This window comes from Corvus brachyrhynchos, unplaced genomic scaffold, assembly GCF_000691975.1.
Source record: "Corvus brachyrhynchos isolate BGI_N302 unplaced genomic scaffold, ASM69197v1 scaffold17, whole genome shotgun sequence".
Lineage (NCBI taxonomy): Eukaryota > Metazoa > Chordata > Aves > Passeriformes > Corvidae > Corvus > Corvus brachyrhynchos.
In genome coordinates, this window is record NW_008240046.1 from 8,130,048 (window position 1) to 8,148,545 (window position 18,498).

The following is an 18,498-nucleotide window of genomic DNA, read 5'->3' on the forward strand; positions in this document are numbered from 1 at the left end:
TATTTTGTGTTCGCTCAAGCCATCTGGTATTGTAAAAGCAGTCTTTTCCCTGTCCTTTGGAACTGCTGAGATTTATCATTACCTAGTTTTTAAGATACAGTGTAGAAAGCCAGCCTGAACCTGTTCCCACCAAGAGGTGGTACACAGGCACTGGTACTCTTAATACTGAATTCTTTTGGTTTCTGGGGTTCTGTTGCTTTGCTTGTCATACAGGGCTGTGAATGAGACACAAGGAATATTTAAAATGTAAATCTAACAGCGTGTCAGAAAAAAACTCAACCCAACTCTTGGAGCTTCTTTTTACATCCTTCCCCTTCAGAGGTTAGTGGGTTGGTTTTACTCCTCCCATCGAAGTGTCTTAGAACTACTTCCTGACATTTTGTACCTGTGACTCTTCTTCCTACCTCTGATATTTGCCAGGAATGGTCAGCAAATGAACAGAAGGCAGTTTTTATTTCAGACTTATAAAAACTGCAGCAAGTAAAATGAAAGCTTGTTTAAAACATTAGTTTCCTGAAGGGTCTACACTATTCTCTCCCATTTGCTGTGATGATACCATGGTGTGGAACTGCTACTGCCTTTGTTCTCCACTTCTTGCCTTCACTGAAATTATCTTGGGTCATCTGGCATCCGTGCAGTTGCAGCAGTCAGCTGCAAGAAATATTAAAGATTGACTATGACATATGGCTTATGGCCTTTAGGAACTACTGGGTTACAACCTTTTCATTTCATGTGGCCATGCAGTTTAAAACAAACCCTCTGTTCTGTAAAGGTATAAAACACCTATTTATTATACAGATATTAGTTATGATAAAACATTTTTTGTAAATCCCAACTTCTCTGTCAAATACAAAAGGACCACTTTTAAAATTCACATTTCCCTGATTTTGTAATGATGAATGACCCTGATCATTTTCTTCTTGTCAGACCTTTTGACTGTTCAGTTTTGGATTGCATTTCTTTTAGTCATTAGCATACCTTAGCTAATGACCAAGCCAGTGCTTCCCTCACTGTGCATTGCACGTCTGTATTCTACCAGCCACTCCTAATGTATCTTCTGTTTGTTATTGCCCAGATCTCAACAAGGCTACAAAGCCATTTTTCAAACATCGAAGCTATATTTTTTACCCTGATGCTCTGACTTTTTCAGAATTGGGAGTGAATTTTCACTGCATGATTGCCTAGCTTTTTATTTCTTACAATTAATTTCTTTGTTGCCAGTATTTCCTAGTGCCACTACGGCCTAATTGTTTTCCTCATATTGGAAAATTCTTTTTGCTGTATAAACTGAGTTTATAGTTCTTTTCTTAATCAAAAGTTTCTTCAAGTGTAATGCCACTAACCACATGCTGCTCCAGCAATGGAGAGTGGAATAGTTTCCTCCCTGCATCTTAGATCCAAAATATCTGTGCTAATACTTGTTCTTTTCCTAATTTTCTATATGTTTCTATGTCAATTTTACACCTGGATTATTTTCTAAAGCCTCCAGCTATACCAGTACAACTTTTCACATAATGCTTTCCAGTTTATTCTTGCTTTGATTAAAAAAAAAAGCTTATGTGGGGTTCTTTAATTTGTTTAGTTTGCTGCAGATTTTCCTGTTTGGGTTAAGAAGTGGACTCACTTCCATAGTTCACCGTTAATTAGGTGAACTCTCTTTTGAGCCTAGAAAAGAAATTATAAGAGAGAATATGATAGATGCCTGAAATCATGAGTGGAATTGATAAAATGAATAGGGGATAATTATTCAGTCTTTCACAGCATGAGAACATATGAGCAACAGTTGAAACTAGTAATACTTCCAAACCAAAACAAATATTTCTTTAAGCAAAGTTGGACTGTATAAACGTTCCTCAGATGCCACAAGTCATTGGAGCATTTACAAGTAACATCTCAGTACGGGCTCACCCTGTTCTTACGTATTCCCAAGGCATTTGATTTTTGGGTCATTCTGAGAGACTGTACAGGACCAAGTGGAACTTCAACAGTGCGACTCTTTTTAGGACAAGTATTAATTAAGTCATTATTTTTCATTCATATATAACTAAAAGACTTACTTTCATTTAAGTTTCATTATATTTAGGCATTGCAAACAGACATGAAGAGTAGATATTTGAGTTGAAGGAAAAACATGACCAGCATTTCTTGTAAGCCAGCTGAAATTGTACACTCTGTTTTAATGATTTTTAACTGAACAGAATAAGCAGCTCAGCAGATGTAGTTTTGGATTCACTCCAGGCGTGAAGCCCTAAGAATGGTGTGGTTTCAGGGGCCTGAATCCAACACACATGCAAGTACATGCATGTACACAGAAGAAGAGCCAAATGGGAGCGAGACAGGAGATGTACAGCCTGATCTGGGCTCTTTGCCAATTAATATGGAAAACTTGTTCTGTGGCATTTCCTATGCAAATGCAAAGAGTGCTTTGAAAGTCAGTGGTTTTTTTTATTTGCTGCAGGTGCTAGACAACATGGAACAATTTTACTTAGAAGCTTTATTCTTTAAGTTATTAATGAGAGGCTGGTGTCAGTTAAATAGTATCACATTTTAGCAAATTATTTTGCATGAAATAGAAGTGGGTCTGTGTCATGTCCAGTTACCAAGGAAGATTTTAAACATTCGATGAGTGCAAACTTAGAATTTTTTTTCTAAATTCCTACTATTTATTTGCCTGTATTAGATGTGCAGCCCTGCCCCTTACCTCACTATAGCACTGATAGCCACACAGGTTGTGTGTAAATAGAAAAAATATCAGGAATCTTACAGAAACTTCATGGATCTTAAAAAAAAAAAAAAAGTGGATGAGGTAAACCTGGCCTGGATCTCGTCCTAAAGCTCCCCTGTGAGCGGTGTCTTGGGCCCCTGCTTCATGGTATAGGTATTGTGTGTGGTAGCTGTACTGTTTTGGTGCTGAGAATGGTTTGCAAGTCCTGTGGAAATGTTTGTCGACTGGCTGCAAACTGAGGGACCGGGAATGCCCACTGGAATTGATAAGGCTGGAAGTGGGAGGTGCAGGCATGAAAAGTTTATTTCTTTCCTTCTGCTTCTAGTCAACAGATTTCAGAACAAGATGGTGGTTTCTGGCTGCTAAATTAAAAGTCTTGTACAAACCAAAAGAGACCAAGGTCCTTTGACTGAGCCCAATATGCATCTGCAGAGATTTTTCAAAAGAGTATTTAGACATGACTGTGCAATGGCAGAAGAACAAAATGCCATGCCTGCAACTTCTAGTGACTGGCATTGAAAATCATTCTCCTTAGGCGACTGTCATCCACATACTGTCAGCACAGGGAATTCTTAACTACAGAGGATTTATAGTTATGTGTTCAGAAATATATGTCTCAGTGAAACTTTTGAGAAATTTAAAGCAGATTCTCCTTTTCAGGGATTATGGCCTCTTTTCAGAGGTCTTGCATCTTAAATTGATGTATCTCTCCATCTCTGGGCTAGACTATCTGAGTGTTCTCTCAAGTAAATTTGAGAGGCTTTATTTTCTTTCATGGATGATGCATTTTTAGAATTTTTATGATTGACCAGGCAGAAAATGTGTCAGTGTGAAATTTTTCTGAAAGAGTAATTGCATTGTAGTTACATTATAAGCACATTCTAAAAAAGACCAAGGAGCAGGTTTAGCATTACTCTTTAAAGCAATAAGAATAAATTTGCTCAGTAGTTACAATGAGCTATTTGAGATTTTGACATTTGGTCATTTGGTATTTAGTGTCAGTTTTGGAGATTAGAATGCACTGAAAGAAAATGGCCAGTGGAGAACTGCTAGTGGAGCTTTTTGGTTTTTAAGCTAAATTTGTTCCAAAAAAGGCCAATAAATAAATAACACAGAGAAGTGCCTTCTGTCCTGGAAGGGTGAGGGTTACTAGAGTTTATTCCTCAATCTTCAAACTAATTTATGCAAGTCTGAGCAAACAAACTTTAAAGTTTGGAAACAATTAAAAAAAACCCAAAACCAAAACACAGTCACAACTGTGTGCAGTCCATAAATATTGGAGATAGTATATTTCTTGGAAATACCAGGAAAATAACATTTTAAACTTTTAAATACAGAAAGCCACATTTTTACAGCGGAGCCCTCAAGCACGCTTGATGATAATTAAAAAGGCCATTCTTTTTCAAGCACAGACTTTCTCCACAACAGCTCCGTCAGTGAACTCCCACCTTGTATTGCACACACACTTACATCAAGAACTTGTCAGAAGATCAAAAGGGTAACACACATCCCTTCCTCCAAAACACACTGCAAGCAATATGTCAGTGTGTGCATGTTCTCACCATGGAACAGATGCACAGATCCTTAGCTTCCTGGGTGGTTGCTCAGTAATGTGGATAGTTCCACTTTTCTGCCCAGGAGAATTATTTGTCTAGGAATACGACTTCAGGAAGAAGAAAGGAGTTATCTCAACTTAGAAAACACATTATCAAATTAAGAATTTTTTCTGAAGTAATTTTCTTCTGGCATCAGAAGGCCTGCAGGAATAGAGAAGAATTAAAGGCCTCACACTATCTCATACAGACCATTTTGCCCACTCCAGCTTCAGTGTACACAACAGAAGCACATGAGATTTCAATTCAAAGAGTTGCACTGCCAACATAAAAGCCTGCAAGGACTTGATGAAACCCTTGCCTTTAGATTATGCCAGCAATCCAGGTGGGAATAAAAGTCTGCCATTCAGAACTGCCCGCTATGCCAAAACGCTTTATGATACGGATTTCACTACTTTCTGCCAAAATTCAAATGGGCATAAATAATTAGCTCTGACTCAATGAGGAGACTGAGAAAAGCTATTCTAGTTTGATGACCTGATTATGAGGAGTTTCTGCATGTAATTTTTGTTTTAATGGTCCAATACAGAAATCTGTTAATGTTTTTGGGATAATATGGATAAACTTGATATAGGAGTCTAGGCCACTGGGAAAGATGGCAAGAAAGACTAATCTGACCTGAACTTTTTTAGAGGATATCTTTCCTTAACAACTCCTCACCTGTGCCATGTTACTGATTCTATGCTATAGGAAAAAAAAAAAAAAAAAAAAATCTTTGTTTTACCTAATATTTATTCCATTCTTCTACAGTTCTCAGCAGCAAACTCATGTCAGGGGACTGTGTAAGTACCTGACATCTTCACTGAATAGAAGCTGCACAGTTGAATTACTTGTTCATAGTACCACAAGACAAAGATCGGAGATCTCCTTTGGAGAATTTTCTGTCCTTGAAAAACAGCAAAGCGGGAAAATAACTCCACGGTCCCTTCCTTCCGAATTGAGAATGATTCCCTGAAATATTTCAGTAAAAGAATATATTAATAAATGTTCCTTGCTCCATTTGCTCCTTCTAGAGAATTTCTTCTCTCTTTTCAAAAAATTCACGTTTGAAGTCTGTATGGTATGTGTCTGCAGTAGCCAGGGCTGCAATTTTTCTAACTTACCCTGCTAGAGGACACACAGTGTATGCTTCTTATTTTAATCATCTTACGCTTGATGTAATTCAAGAGTACTTCCTTGTAACCTTTGAGAGAAGATTGCTTCAACATGCAAAATAAATGGTGGGAAAGCTTTTTTATCCATTCACCTGCTGCATGTCCCCTGCCTAAACTCCTCTGTGCAACAGCAGTGAGTGGCAGCGCTTGTGAGCATGAGTTTGTGTATTCTTCCTATGAGATCAAGCATCTAAAAGAGCTGGGTTTCCCCTGCTTTGAGAATTTGCCTCTCTAAGGCAGGGTTGTGCTAAACCCTCAACATGTAAAACTTACGATTATACATTACAATAAGGATACCTTTTAGAAATGCAAATGCATGACATGCAGGTTTTAGGGGCTAGAAAAGAAGAAGATTGCCTTTTGGGGTAGTTTTAGTTTCTCAGTGTACACTTGGCTCATAAGCTTATTTCTTCACAACAAGAAGGCTTCATAATTAGCTTTTCTGAACAAAGTCTTAACCTAGAACATAGATTTAAAAAGATTAAGTTTTCCCAGTAAATTTTCAAAAGTTGGCAACACTGTCAAGAATTTGAATTGATGATCCAAAATCAGAAATCATGTAGCAAATCCCTCACTTTAGTCATCTTTTGGGGAGAAAGAAGAGGGGGTGCCCACCATGTTGCAACAATGTGAGCCTCAGGGTGGGGTTTTTTTTTTTTTTTTGGTCCAGAGTCAGAAGTTTCCCAGAATATTTCTGTGCAGCTTTCAGGCAGAGAAGGGGCACTTGCTGGACTTGGCTTGTTTTGCTCATAATATAAATACCTATTTTGTTTGTTTGTTTGTTTGATTTTTCTTGTTCTTCAGCAACAGTTGGCCAAAAATATAAAATTTGGGCAGCCTCCACAAATGACAATTTCTGCGAGGACAATGGGGGAAGCAAACACCAGTACAGAAGATGATGCATTGCTCAGCAGCCCCACGGAGATGGAGACCCAGCAGGATACAGTGATCTCAGAGTGCAGTAATAAAGTAAGCACTTTAAACTGATATGTCCGTGGCACTAGAGCAGTACTAAAGCAGTAAAGTTCACTGAGGTGTAGCAGATGTTTCCAGTGAGGCGTAGCAGAGCTCAGTGGGCTGCTTTACGTGGGAGGGATCTCTCAGCTTGTACTTCTTGGCCTGGTGGGAAGCATACTCTTGGCATCCTGAGCCAGGTCACAACAGAATTACCAGTCCAAGTGTTTGCTCTGAACTTCCAGCAATGCAGACATCAGTTCCAGTGTTGCTGGAAGATATGAAATTTTTCTGATACAGAAAGTATTTTAAAATACGGACTTCCCAGCAAGGAAAGTTGTTCACAGCATCAAGTACCAAAAATGAAAATAATTTCAAAATTAGAGTGTGCAGCTTGTTTTCTGCTTGTCTCATCTGCTGGCCTTGTAACTCCTTGGCATGTCTATCTGCACAGGTCTTGGGGGATGGGGTGGCTTCTGTCAAAAATTGGTGGCCAGGACCACATAGAGCTGCTCTACTTTGAACAGGTTTCTTGTGCTGCTTTGTGACTTCTGATTTTCCCGACTGAGTAACTCGGATCAATGGCAAGAGTTCTGGGTTTCATTTTACCTGTATTTGTGAAGCTGAGATTTTAGCCTTGATAGTAACAATCATGTGGTGTAATGGGGTCGCAACACACATTAGGTTACGAAGTAATACTGTGATAGAATGATTAAAACCAGTGTTTCTGAGTGTGATGAATATTGCTTCAACCTCTGTGCCTTGAAAATTCCTCATTGTGATGGCTTGGAGAGGGACCATAGCTAAAGAGTCCTAGGTCTCCAGGCTTCCATGGCTGTAGGGGGACTGTTAGCTCTGCAAAAAGAGTCATCTAGAGCATGGAATTAAAACTCCTTGCAGCGGAGGTAATGCCTGAACTGGTTAGTATATTTTTTTCCTTATTGTGTAAGTCAGGAGAAAATAAAATCATTAAGACCTGATCAAAATCCTACAAAGCTGTGCTCTTTCTTTTGTTTTGGAACCTGATTATCTTGTTAAGGAAGCCTGAAGATTTTGCCTTTTGTAGTGCTGTACAGACAGTAGTGATTCAAGGAGCAGTGAAGAGAAACTCAGAGCATGTAGAAACAAGAATGGCTTATCCATCAGTCCTGAAGCAATAGGAAAGAGGGAAAAATCCTACTCTGACATACATGACTTCTCAAGTCCTTTGTATCATATTTATTAGATCCTTTACATTTTAACACTTGTCTGTGGTAATCTTTCCTAGTCCACTGACACTCCAGATTTCTTGAGAAAAATGAATTTTCTTGGAGCAGGACATGAAATGGAAGAAAAGGTAAAAAAACTTTTACACTTGGTTTGTACTGAGTTACACTCTAATTTTAGATATTAGAAGCCTGACAGTTTTTGTTTTCACACTTTGCATGATTGATCATCCAATATTTTGTGAATGCTGTGCAGTTTTGGAAATAGTAAATAAGCAATAACTAAGATTGAGAAATCTTAAGAGCTGATTGCAGGAAACAGCAGGACTCAGTCTCTGCCAGTCTTGCAGCATTCCTCTATTTGATGTATTAATCACAGAGTCATAATTTTCATAAGCACTTCTACTACTTTGTTATGTCTGCATGTAATTCAATAAGCATATGCAAAGCGTTCCTTCAGCTTTTAAGTAATTGGTTCCCTGATTAGCATATGTTTAACCTCAGAAGATTACAGAGCTGTCTTGAAAACAATGTATGTGATTTTCTTTCCTTACAGAAGATGTTTTCTCCTTTTTTTTTTTTCCTGTCTTCTTTTTTCATTCGTATTATGCCAAATGCAAGTCTTGGGAGGATAGCCTCATTCTTACAAGCCTAGACATACAGTTCCACTATTGATTCACAAAAGGAGTCTCACTGAATCACTTTGCTTATATTTGCACTTTCTGAACCGAAGCATTTGAAGGGCACGAGAAATAAAGCGCCATCAAAGCCAGTGTTGTCTTACTTCAGTGTTTTGCTGTTTGGCGCTGTCTTGGACAACTCCACATGACTCTGGAGGGAAGGTTGTCCACAGGCACTGTGCCAGTCTGAGATCCAATGTTGCAGTCATCTCCCATGCAGATAGTACAGCTCTGTAGCTGTTCTATTACGATGCTTAGATAAGTCAATCTGATTTGCTTCTGCCTAAAGTGTATAATCTAAATTATTTAAAGATGTAGATCCTTTTTCACATTAAGCAAACTTTAAAATGTCTCAGTTGCTTAAAACCCTGCCTGTGTCTTTCCCATTCCCAACAAGTTCAGAGTGGAGCTAAAACGTGAAAAAACTTCAATAGAATGGTTTAAGTAATTTTTACGTGAAAACTATAAAAATGTGTAGTACAGAAAATGGGAAAATATTAGTGCTGTAACTTTCATGTCCAAAATTTGTGATTTGTATACTGGAAAGCCAGGGTTTCAAATATTTTCTGCTAATAATTCCTTTGAATTCAAAACTGCAAAGACGTGTGTGTGTGCGCGCATAATTTATTTATTTATTTATTTAATGGAACAAATAGTTTAAGAATGGTTTCTTGTGTTTATGATACAAACAGGTCACTCCAGTCAAATCATCTCGGCCAAAAAGACAGTTTTCCTGTTCTGGCACAATTGAAACAATCAATTTGGATTCAGTTCCCCAGGCTGTTGCTCGTCTAGACAACAGTGCAGCTAAGCACAAACTGTCAGTGAAGCCAAAAAAGCAGAGGATGTCAAGACAGCACAAGAGATTGACAAAGGTATTAAATCACTGGCCAAACAGCAAGAGGAGGGTGATTACTTTTGAAACTGGGTACAAAATAACCATAACTGAGTGTACCAGGATCTATAGACAGAGGACTTAAGATGTGATTAACACTGTTATTTATCTGAAACCCTAGCTGGAGAGAAGATACAAAGAAGTATTAATATTGCCAATTGAGACAAATACTACTTAAAACTAAAGTACTTCCACTGGGATTTTACATTGGGAGAGCTTTCTGATTCTAGTTTTTCTAGTAAAAACTTTAGGTCATAAAGGCCTGAAGATATGTGCTGCTGCTCTGATATAGGCAATCAGATGGTGCAAAATTAGGTTGGGAAAAAATCAGATTCTCTAAATTGGGCAGGGATGATATCTTTGCCTTATAAGAAGGAATAAGACTTAAGTAATGTAGCTTTTGCAGCTATAGAGAGAAACATAAAGTTCTGTCTTTGTACACTTACTGCACATCTGTTTTGGTTTTTATCCTGACATCTTATTAGTTCTTGTAAATGGGACAAGACCATTCAGCTACATAGGGCTCAGGAGAGGCCACTGCCCTTTCTTCTGCACCACTGTACTTGCATTTATCACTCTTGCAATGAAGAAATTAAATTTAAACCTCTTGTTTATACAGAATGGTTGACTGGAGCCAAATGATGGCTCAACAAATGATAGCTAGACAGGACAATAGCTGAGCTGTTTTCCCCAAGGGAAGCATTCTTCAGGTACAGAACAGAGCAGTATTCCTGGGAAGCTCTGGGTTTGCTGTCCATGCATGTTCCCACGGCTCCTACCATAGCACTGGAGTCTCAGCACAGATAATGACAAATATATCCTGGCTCAGGATTTGTGAAAAGAAAACAAAGTGTGTTTCCCTGAGCAGTCTTCTTTCCTGGCTAGCATTGCAGAGCTTTTTTCTGCAGGCAACAGCTCTGTCTCTGCAAGTAACAGTTAGATTTGCCATGAAAGAGCTGGCAAAACAATGCCCCTAAGCAGGTGTTAATTATTTCAGGCTTAAAGGACGGAGTTCTAAGTAGTAGAAGAAGAATGGGCATATGAAACTTATGCTCTGTTCCTTGGGCTTCTGCAAATTTGAAATGTCAGGTCTCAATGTACACCAAAGGGTGATTCAATATTTGGCGTTATAATACTGTCACTCTTGGGATGTTTTCTTTCTTTTAAAGGCTATCATCCGAATAGATGAGAGACATAGGATCTATGATGATGTAATCCATAAACTGGGGTGGGTGTGCTGGCTCATCTAAATCACTGCTTGAAATATTTTTCTTTTGCGTTTGCAACTCTTTGTTCACTGTAAAGGATAACAAACGAACAGGCAATATTCAGTAACTCCAAACTTGTCTCCAATTTTAGGGATCACAAAGTTTAACAATAACAGAATTTGAGCCAGAGGACCTAGAAACTCAGCTGTATGAGGACATATACCCAGGTTATATTGGACGCTTCACAGCAGACAAGCTAATCCGGGAGAGAGATGAACAGAAGCAGCTTCAGCTGGCAGAGGAAAAAAGAATTGAAGATCACTGGGGTATCCTTGAAGCCGAAAGGATAAGACAGATTGTAGAAATGGAAGAACAAAGAGAAATGGAAGAAAAAAGGTGCCAAGAACTTGAGGAGATGTGGAAAGAACAGGAAAAAAGACATCGTGAAGAAGAGAGGAGGCAGTACCTCCTTGAAGGAGAGACATCTTTGAAAATAGAAGAGCAAACATGCCATAAAGAGAAAAGAAGACTCATGAAGGCTGAAAAAAGGCAAGAGCTGGAGGAGCAGAGGTACCAGGAGCTGGAGAAGCAGAGGCAGAAGGAGTTGGAGGAACAACAAAGACAAGATCTGGAGAAGAGGCAGTGGGAAGGGGAGGAACAGCAGAGACGAGAGCTGGAGGTGCAGAAGCTCAAGGAACAGGAGGAGCAACAGAGACGAGAGCTGGAGGTGCAGAAGCTCAAGGAACAGGAGGAGCAACAGAGACGGGAGTTGGAGGAGCAGAAGCTCAAGGAACAGGAGGAGCAACAGAGATGGGAGTTGGAGGAGCAGAAGCTCAAGGAACAGGAGGAGCAACAGAGACGGGAGTTGGAGGAGCAGAAGCTCAAGGAACAGGAGGAGCAACAGAGATGGGAGTTGGAGGTACAAAAGCTCAAGGAACAAGAGGAGCAAAAGAGACGAGAGCTGGATGAGCAGTGGCACCAGCAATGGGAGGAACAGCAGAGACTAAAGCAGGAGGAAGAGAAGCACCAGCAATGGGAGGAACAGCAGAGACTAAAGCAGGAGGAAGAGAAGCACCAGGAATGGGAGGAACAGCAGAGACTAAAGCAGGAAGAGAAGCACCAGGAACAGGAAGAGCAACAGAGACAAGAGCTGGAGGAGCAGAAGCACCAAGAACAGGAAGAGCAGAGATGTCAGGAATTGGAGGAGGAGAAGCATCAGGAATGGGAAGAGCAGAAGCACAAGGATTTGGAGGAGAAACAGAGGCAAGAGCTGGAGAAGCAGCAGAGGCTAGCACTGGAACAATTAAGGCAAGATAGGACTGAAAAAGACAGTCAAAAGGAAGAAGAAAGAAACTGGCTGGAGGAGCAAAAAGAACTCAAGAAACAAAATAAGGAAGAAATACAGGGACAAGAGCTAGAAGAGAAAGAGCTTCAAGAAGTTGAAATAAAACTGAAACAGGAGAAAGAACCTGAGAGCCACAAACAAGAGAAGAAACAGGAGGAACAAAGACAGCATTTGAAGGAGAAAGAAAGGACAGAGAAGGAACAACCCCAGCAAGTGACGGATAAGAAAAAGAAACGGGAAGAGCAGCGGAAACACAAGCTCACAAAACAAATGCACATGGAAAGTTCAGAGTATGTACTACTAGATGAAATGAAGCAGCAAAAGGAACAAAATGGACGTGAATGGAACAAGCTGAAAGAGCAGAAGGTAGACACAGAAGGACAAAATCTTCCGCCAAAACAAGAAAACTCCTTGGAACAGCCACAGGAAAAAGATCAGTTGTGTTCTGCTGGAGGGGCTGATAGGCATCCAGCAGAGGAGAAGCTCCAAGAAGGATTAAGTTCCCAAAAAGTCAAACAGCCAGAAAAAGGGAATAAAACATCGGAAGAACTGCAAGCCCAGAAACTGAAGAGAGAAGTTGAGGCTCAGGAGCAAAAACGCATAGGGGAAGAACTTCGGTGGCAAGAAGTAGATGAAAGACAGACGGCATCCAGACCCTTCACATTTCAAGTGTCTTCTGGAGATAAACAGATCATATTTCAGAAAGTAAATCTGAGTCCTGTCATGCCCATCAAAGGAGCAGGACTCTCTTCTCCATCTGTCAAAGACTGCAGGGTGCACACTACCAGTAAGGGCTCTCATTCCCTCCCATCATCTGTGTGTGTACCCCACACAGCTATATTGGTTACTGGAGCACAGCTGTGTGGCACAGCAGTGAACCTGAACCAGATTAAGGACACGGCTTGCAAATCATTACTTGGCTTAACAGAAGAGAGGAAAAATGTGGACGTTCCCTCTCCAGAGAAGCCCGAGAGAAAAAAACAGGATCCCAAACCCAGCAGCAGTAAAATGAAACATGCACAAGAGGCACTGAACAACCAGGCTGTACTGGCTGAGTGGGCCTCTATCCGCTCCAGAATCCTAAAGAATGCAGAAAACAACAAATACAATGAGAGAGACCGGGTAAGCGTCTGCAGGCACAGTGATGACTGGACAGCCCGAGGACGCGGTGCTCCCCATGGTAACTTGAGGAAAACCCTCTCCGCAAATGCAAAGTTCTCGATTACACCAGCATGGCAGAAATTTTCAGACGTTTCAAAAACCAGTTCAGATGCTGAGAATGTAAATGTGGCAAAAGGCAATGAAACAGTGGCTGTGGGGAGAACCACTGGCTCATCTGCTGATTCAAAGGAGGACGTGGTCTCCACTTTTAAGGATAACTTATCTGAAAAGCCCAAGGAGAAAATGGAAACCCATAGTGAAGTGACAGACAACACCGAAGGCTGTAAATTTGCAAAAGATCTTCCATCTTTCCTTGTTCCAAGTTTTCCACATTCTATGGGTAAGGAATTACCCCAGCCAGAACTTCCCAATGCCCTGGAAAATCAGCAAAATAACAGCACAAAAAAAGCAGATAAACCACCATCAAATGGAGAAGAAAATGTTTCTCCTTTTGGAATAAAGTTACGAAGGACAAACTATTCTTTACGTTTTCATTATGATCAACAGGCAGAGCAAAAGAAAAAGAAAAGATACAGTGCAGGAGACAGTTTTGATGGTGTGCCTGACCCACTCACCTCAGCAGAAGGTGAGAAAGAATCCTCTGTTTTCACTTCACAAGAAAGTACCTCTCCTGGCACGGGGAGAGCAAACATTTCTGGTAATTTAAAAGACTCTTCAGTTACTGTCGTGGAGGTTTCACCACCAGTGGTCCCACCAGCCACCGGCCAGAGTGCTCTCACTGCTCATGAGAAACCAGCATGCAAGTCACTGGTCCCACAGAAACCTGCCTTAGCTCCAAAGCCCACCAGCCAGACCCCACCATCGTCTCCTCTCTCTAAAATGAACAGATCAAACCTATCTGAAGTGTTGGGGCAAAGGGTGGTTAAAGCTGAATCAGATGGTGGCTGGAGAAAAGAAGACAGAGCAAATGCAGCCCAACCCATACCATCCAATGACTACAAAAATGAAGAGGAAGAAGTCAAAGAAAAGAAGTCATTTTTCCCATCTCTAAGTATTCCATGGAGAGAAAAAAGTGACAAAAAGCCTGAGCCATTGAAGAAAGGTATGTATCTTTCAAAGCAAATTTAGCTATTATCTGCATTTCTGGAGATCCAGAGGAAGACATTTGGTCTTAAGCTATGATTTTTACCTGGCATGTTATTTGTGGAGGACTGCTACTTTGCTTAGGGTTGTCTGAATGAGTGTGAATTCCCATGCCCACAGTTTAATTCAGAAGCCCACAAATTCAGTGTGACCAGTGCAACCTACTTAAGAAAGTTAATTTCAAGGAGGTAACAGAAGTGTGTGTGTGTGTGTGTGTGTGTGTGTGCGTGCGCGTTTTCCTTGGCAGAGATATTACTTCTGCCTCTAGTTAGTCAGGTGATGGATTCTGGTCCATGTATAATGGTTTCATCAGAGCAGAGAGTGTAATTTTAAAAACCTACATTCTGTTGCTTCTCTTTTTAAAGGAATATTATCTAGCTTAAAAATACTAAGATCTAGGTCCCCTTATCCTGGGCAAATTCTTTAAGCAATACAGCTGGGCACAGCAGTCTGTGCTTCAGAGGCAGTCTTCAGTGATGAAAACATTTAGAGTAGCCATAATGTCTCTTCAGAGGAGGGTTGAAAGCCCCTGTGTCCTGAAATGGTATTCTGTACAAGAGGGAAAATTACCCTTTCAGAGTAAGGACACTCAAAAGACTGAGGCAGGAATTCAGCATTTCATTGGGAAATCCCAATTTTTTTTCATTCTTGAATTTTGCAAATATCAGGACACTTGTAAACCAGTATCTCAGTGGAACTGCTGCCTTTTTTTTTCCTTCACCAAAACAAAAACCCAAAACCAAACCAAACCAAAAAACAGAACAAAAAAAAAGAGATACATTTGGACATCTGAGTGTGTTGAATTAGGTCTTATTCCTGAGGCATAAAATCTGTTTCAGGATTTGTCGTGCAGTCCATAAAGGTCTGTGACTGACATGGCATTCAATGGGCTTAGCTCCAGCATTTTCACAAGGTAGAGAGGTTGTAGGGGTTTTCTCAAGACAAGAGATCTGCATTATTCAATCAATTCTTGTCATGTTTTCTTTCAGAAAAGCCTGTTCTTCAGAGCAGACACTCTTTAGATGGCTCTAAATTGATGGAAAAAGTGGAAACTTCACAACCACTTTGGATTACATTAGCACTGCAAAAGCAAAAGGGATTTCGTGAGCAGCAAGCTACGAGGGAAGAGAGAAGACAAGCCAGAGAGGCAAAGCAAGCTGAAAAACTGGCTAAAGAAAATGTAAGCAATCTTTAGAAACCTGCCCATTAGAAAAACTGACACCATAATTATAACTGTTAGCTAATTTCATTATGTGGGAGTATGTATTTTTTTAATGTTTGGTTTGTAAGACTTCATAAAAGCTAAAATGACAGCAAGTAAAAAGTATTCTGAAAGTCTGGAGTTCCCTCTTGCAAAACTCAGACCTCCGGGAGAAAATACTGTGCGACAGTTTGGCAATTTTAGTGTAAACTCTGATGATATCAGGTGGTAGTTAATGACAGTCATAAGCACAACTACTGTGCAGGTGATGGAACAGAAAAATTGTGTGCAACGTGGTTCTTTCAGAGCTTAAATAAGTGAGATGTTAACCTTTAATGCTTGGGGAATAACAGCTGAAATATGCAATTATAGGTGAATATTAGTAAGTCTGAATTTATTTTTATTGTAGCATATACTATTTGGGTAAAACACATATGAACAGAAGAAATGAACAATCATTATTGTCATGATCATGTCCACATGCCTAAAGCAGGCACTGAATTCAATCACTTCTTTCCTGTTCTCCAAATAGCTATTTATTCTCCATGGCTATTAGTAAGGAAAGCACTTCTACTTACAGCACCAAAGCGATGCTGCACAAACAGGGATGTTGTACATAGATATCACAGATGGCAAAAAGGGGTATTATGTGGATAACTAAATATATTTTGGTGTTTGTTATGAGACCCAAATTTCTGATGGATATATGCCTAACCAGAGCCATAGACAACTGATGGAAGAAAACAGCAGTGGGTGTGAAGTTGCCCACAGATGCACACTACGTGTCAGTGCTGTATTTAACAGGGAGGGCTGGCTCAAACTCGTCAGTATTTTGACTGAAATGACAACGTGACAAATTTAACTTTGTGGTGGGTTTTTTACAGTCTTTAATAAGTGTTGGGTTTAGAAGTATCAGTGTTGTGATCCCTTGCCAAAAATGAAGGTTAAGGAAAGGACAGGTAATGAATGAAAGCATCAAGTGTGTCATCTCTAATTTGTAGCCATTACATGACAGACTGTTTCTCATTTAGCAGTTTCCCTTCTCTGTTCTAGGCTGCTGTAAGTAATCAGTCAGATAATAAAAGTAACAGCAGCAAAACAAGCACACTGCAGAAATCTACAGCTCAAGAAGGAGAGAAGAAAATGGAGACAGCTGTGTCAAGACTAGAAAGAAGGGAGCATCTAAAAAAGTCAAACACCCTTCCAACATCTGTGACAGGTACGGTTGAGAGATTCAGATTCACTCTAGGAATAATGCACTTCAGAAATGGTATTGCATGTTCTTGAGAAAGTGAATGAGAGTTTTTTTCCCCCCCTCATATACTACTGCTAGAATTACAAATGCATTGCACAGAATAACACACCTTATTCCCATCTCATGTGCTGCCCCTTATGATGGAAATACTAATTTTAACAGATTTTTACCAGGCTCCCTAGGTTATTGAGGTTACACTGCTGCAATTCCTTAGAATTGCCCCAGTTCAAGTTAGCAAAATTGGGCTGTCTCCCCAAGCCATATCCACAGTATTTTTGGAACATGACTAATGCACATTAGAGGGATCTGATTTACTGTAAATTGCAATTGCAGTACTGTTTTGCCTTTAGGTTGGGGGTTAGCACAGAGGGGGAATGATATTTAACTTCTACAAAGTGCATTTGTGCAGGAAATGAAACATGTTGTGTCACACCTCCCAGTTTGTCAAGGAGAAATATTCACCCCCCAATATTGGAAATAAGCATTCTCATTTGAAAAATGTTTAAAAAATAATAACTTCAGTTGACGGTAGTCTGTTACTTTGAATTTAGGACTTCTCCCTCCCAGTCAAATATTTGGTATGGGAGGTTGGAACCAGAACCTACTGCTTTATCTGTCACTTCAGTTAAGCCGAAACTATTCCATATTCAAAAGGCAGGCAAATTAAAATAAATACTTCCCCAAAGGGCGTAACATTTGGGCTGGTATAAGGTAATTGTTGAAATACAGACTTGCCTGTATTTCTCTAGCTAACAGTAGTCATTGGGAAAAGGTTTTTGAGTGGATAGGTGTTGAAGAAACCTTTTAAAAAGTTGCACAAGTAAATAGCATTTCTTAAAGTAAATACAAGTATCAGCTGCATCTGTTCAGTACCACTCTATGCCAAGGACTATGAAATGCAACTATTGAAAGCAATGAGGTGACTCAACTGATTTGTTAAAGGCTAGACCAGTGCTACTCCTGCATTACAGACTGTCTGAAGCTGAACTTCCCGCCCCCCCCCACCCCCAACCATGCCTATATTCAGTTGCTTCAACAGCTGGATCTTCACACTGCAGCTGCACACCAGAGCAGACATCCCTGAGAACTTCACTTGGAACACCTTGGGTTGGACTAGATGACCTTTAAAGATCCTTTCCAACCCAAACCATTCTAAGATCTTACATAAACTGCCCAAAACTTTCATGCTTTACAGCATGCCTGTCAAACTCTTAAAGGGGCTCTATGGCAACCCTACCCCCAAAGACTCAGCACAGTGTTGTTACGCTGTACATGGTAAATTCTAGCAGAAATCAAACCTCATCACAATAGATGATGCCAAATTAGATCAAAGGGCCAAAACCCAATTATCCAAAGTCATTCTGTCTGCACTAGAGTGACAGTTCAGGAGGAAATTGAGGAGGAATTACCAAATTCGAATTACCTAAAGTGAAAGCATAGAACTCTATTGGCCCTTACAAAATAGTGACTGGATTTCCCTGTGATTACTGACGACATTTGGAGCCAGGCAGCCATTAGCAACTACACATATATACAGGTATTTTTGGGTAATAAGACTGATTTGGGCTTCCCACAGTTAGAAGAGTGTTTAAGACAAGACCAGCCTAGGACATGTTTAAAATGGAAATCTGCTGAGTCCTCCTCTAAGGACATTAAAAACCACCAAACTTGCACTTGCGTCTTGCGCAACAGGAACTGATGAGTGTGTGACCTTTAAAATAGCACAAATTACCAGAGCATTTGAAATAATTAGCTTTTCAAAGTGTCCATCTACAGAAATTGCTGCTGCTACTGTTCATTTACTTACAGATAAAAATATATGATTAAAGATGCACTAAAAAGAAAAATAGAACCGTTCTTGGCATCCATGCAATTTTAAAGCTTTTACACACATTCAAAACCTGAAAATGAAATGCAACTAAAAGTAATTGGGAATCTGAACATTTAACAAGAAAAGAATTTTTACTCCTAAAATAGAAAACATGCCAGTGGGGGGGG

The 18,498-nt window shown here is 40.0% G+C and overlaps 1 protein-coding gene across 8 annotated transcripts in view; it reads left to right on the forward strand.

Moving 5' to 3' along the window:
* Positions 1–18,498, forward strand: part of KIAA1211 (KIAA1211 ortholog) — a 133,848-nt gene that overhangs the window by 111,730 nt on the left and 3,620 nt on the right. For all 8 annotated transcript variants that reach the window (XM_017744362.1, XM_017744361.1, XM_017744359.1 and 5 more), the window contains 6 exons: positions 6,297–6,461; positions 7,714–7,782; positions 9,024–9,206; positions 10,586–14,003; positions 15,034–15,224; positions 16,299–16,464. In XM_017744362.1, coding sequence (XP_017599851.1) covers positions 6,297–6,461; positions 7,714–7,782; positions 9,024–9,206; positions 10,586–14,003; positions 15,034–15,224; positions 16,299–16,464 — 4,192 coding nt within the window. The remainder of the gene's footprint in view (positions 1–6,296; positions 6,462–7,713; positions 7,783–9,023; positions 9,207–10,585; positions 14,004–15,033; positions 15,225–16,298; positions 16,465–18,498) is intronic.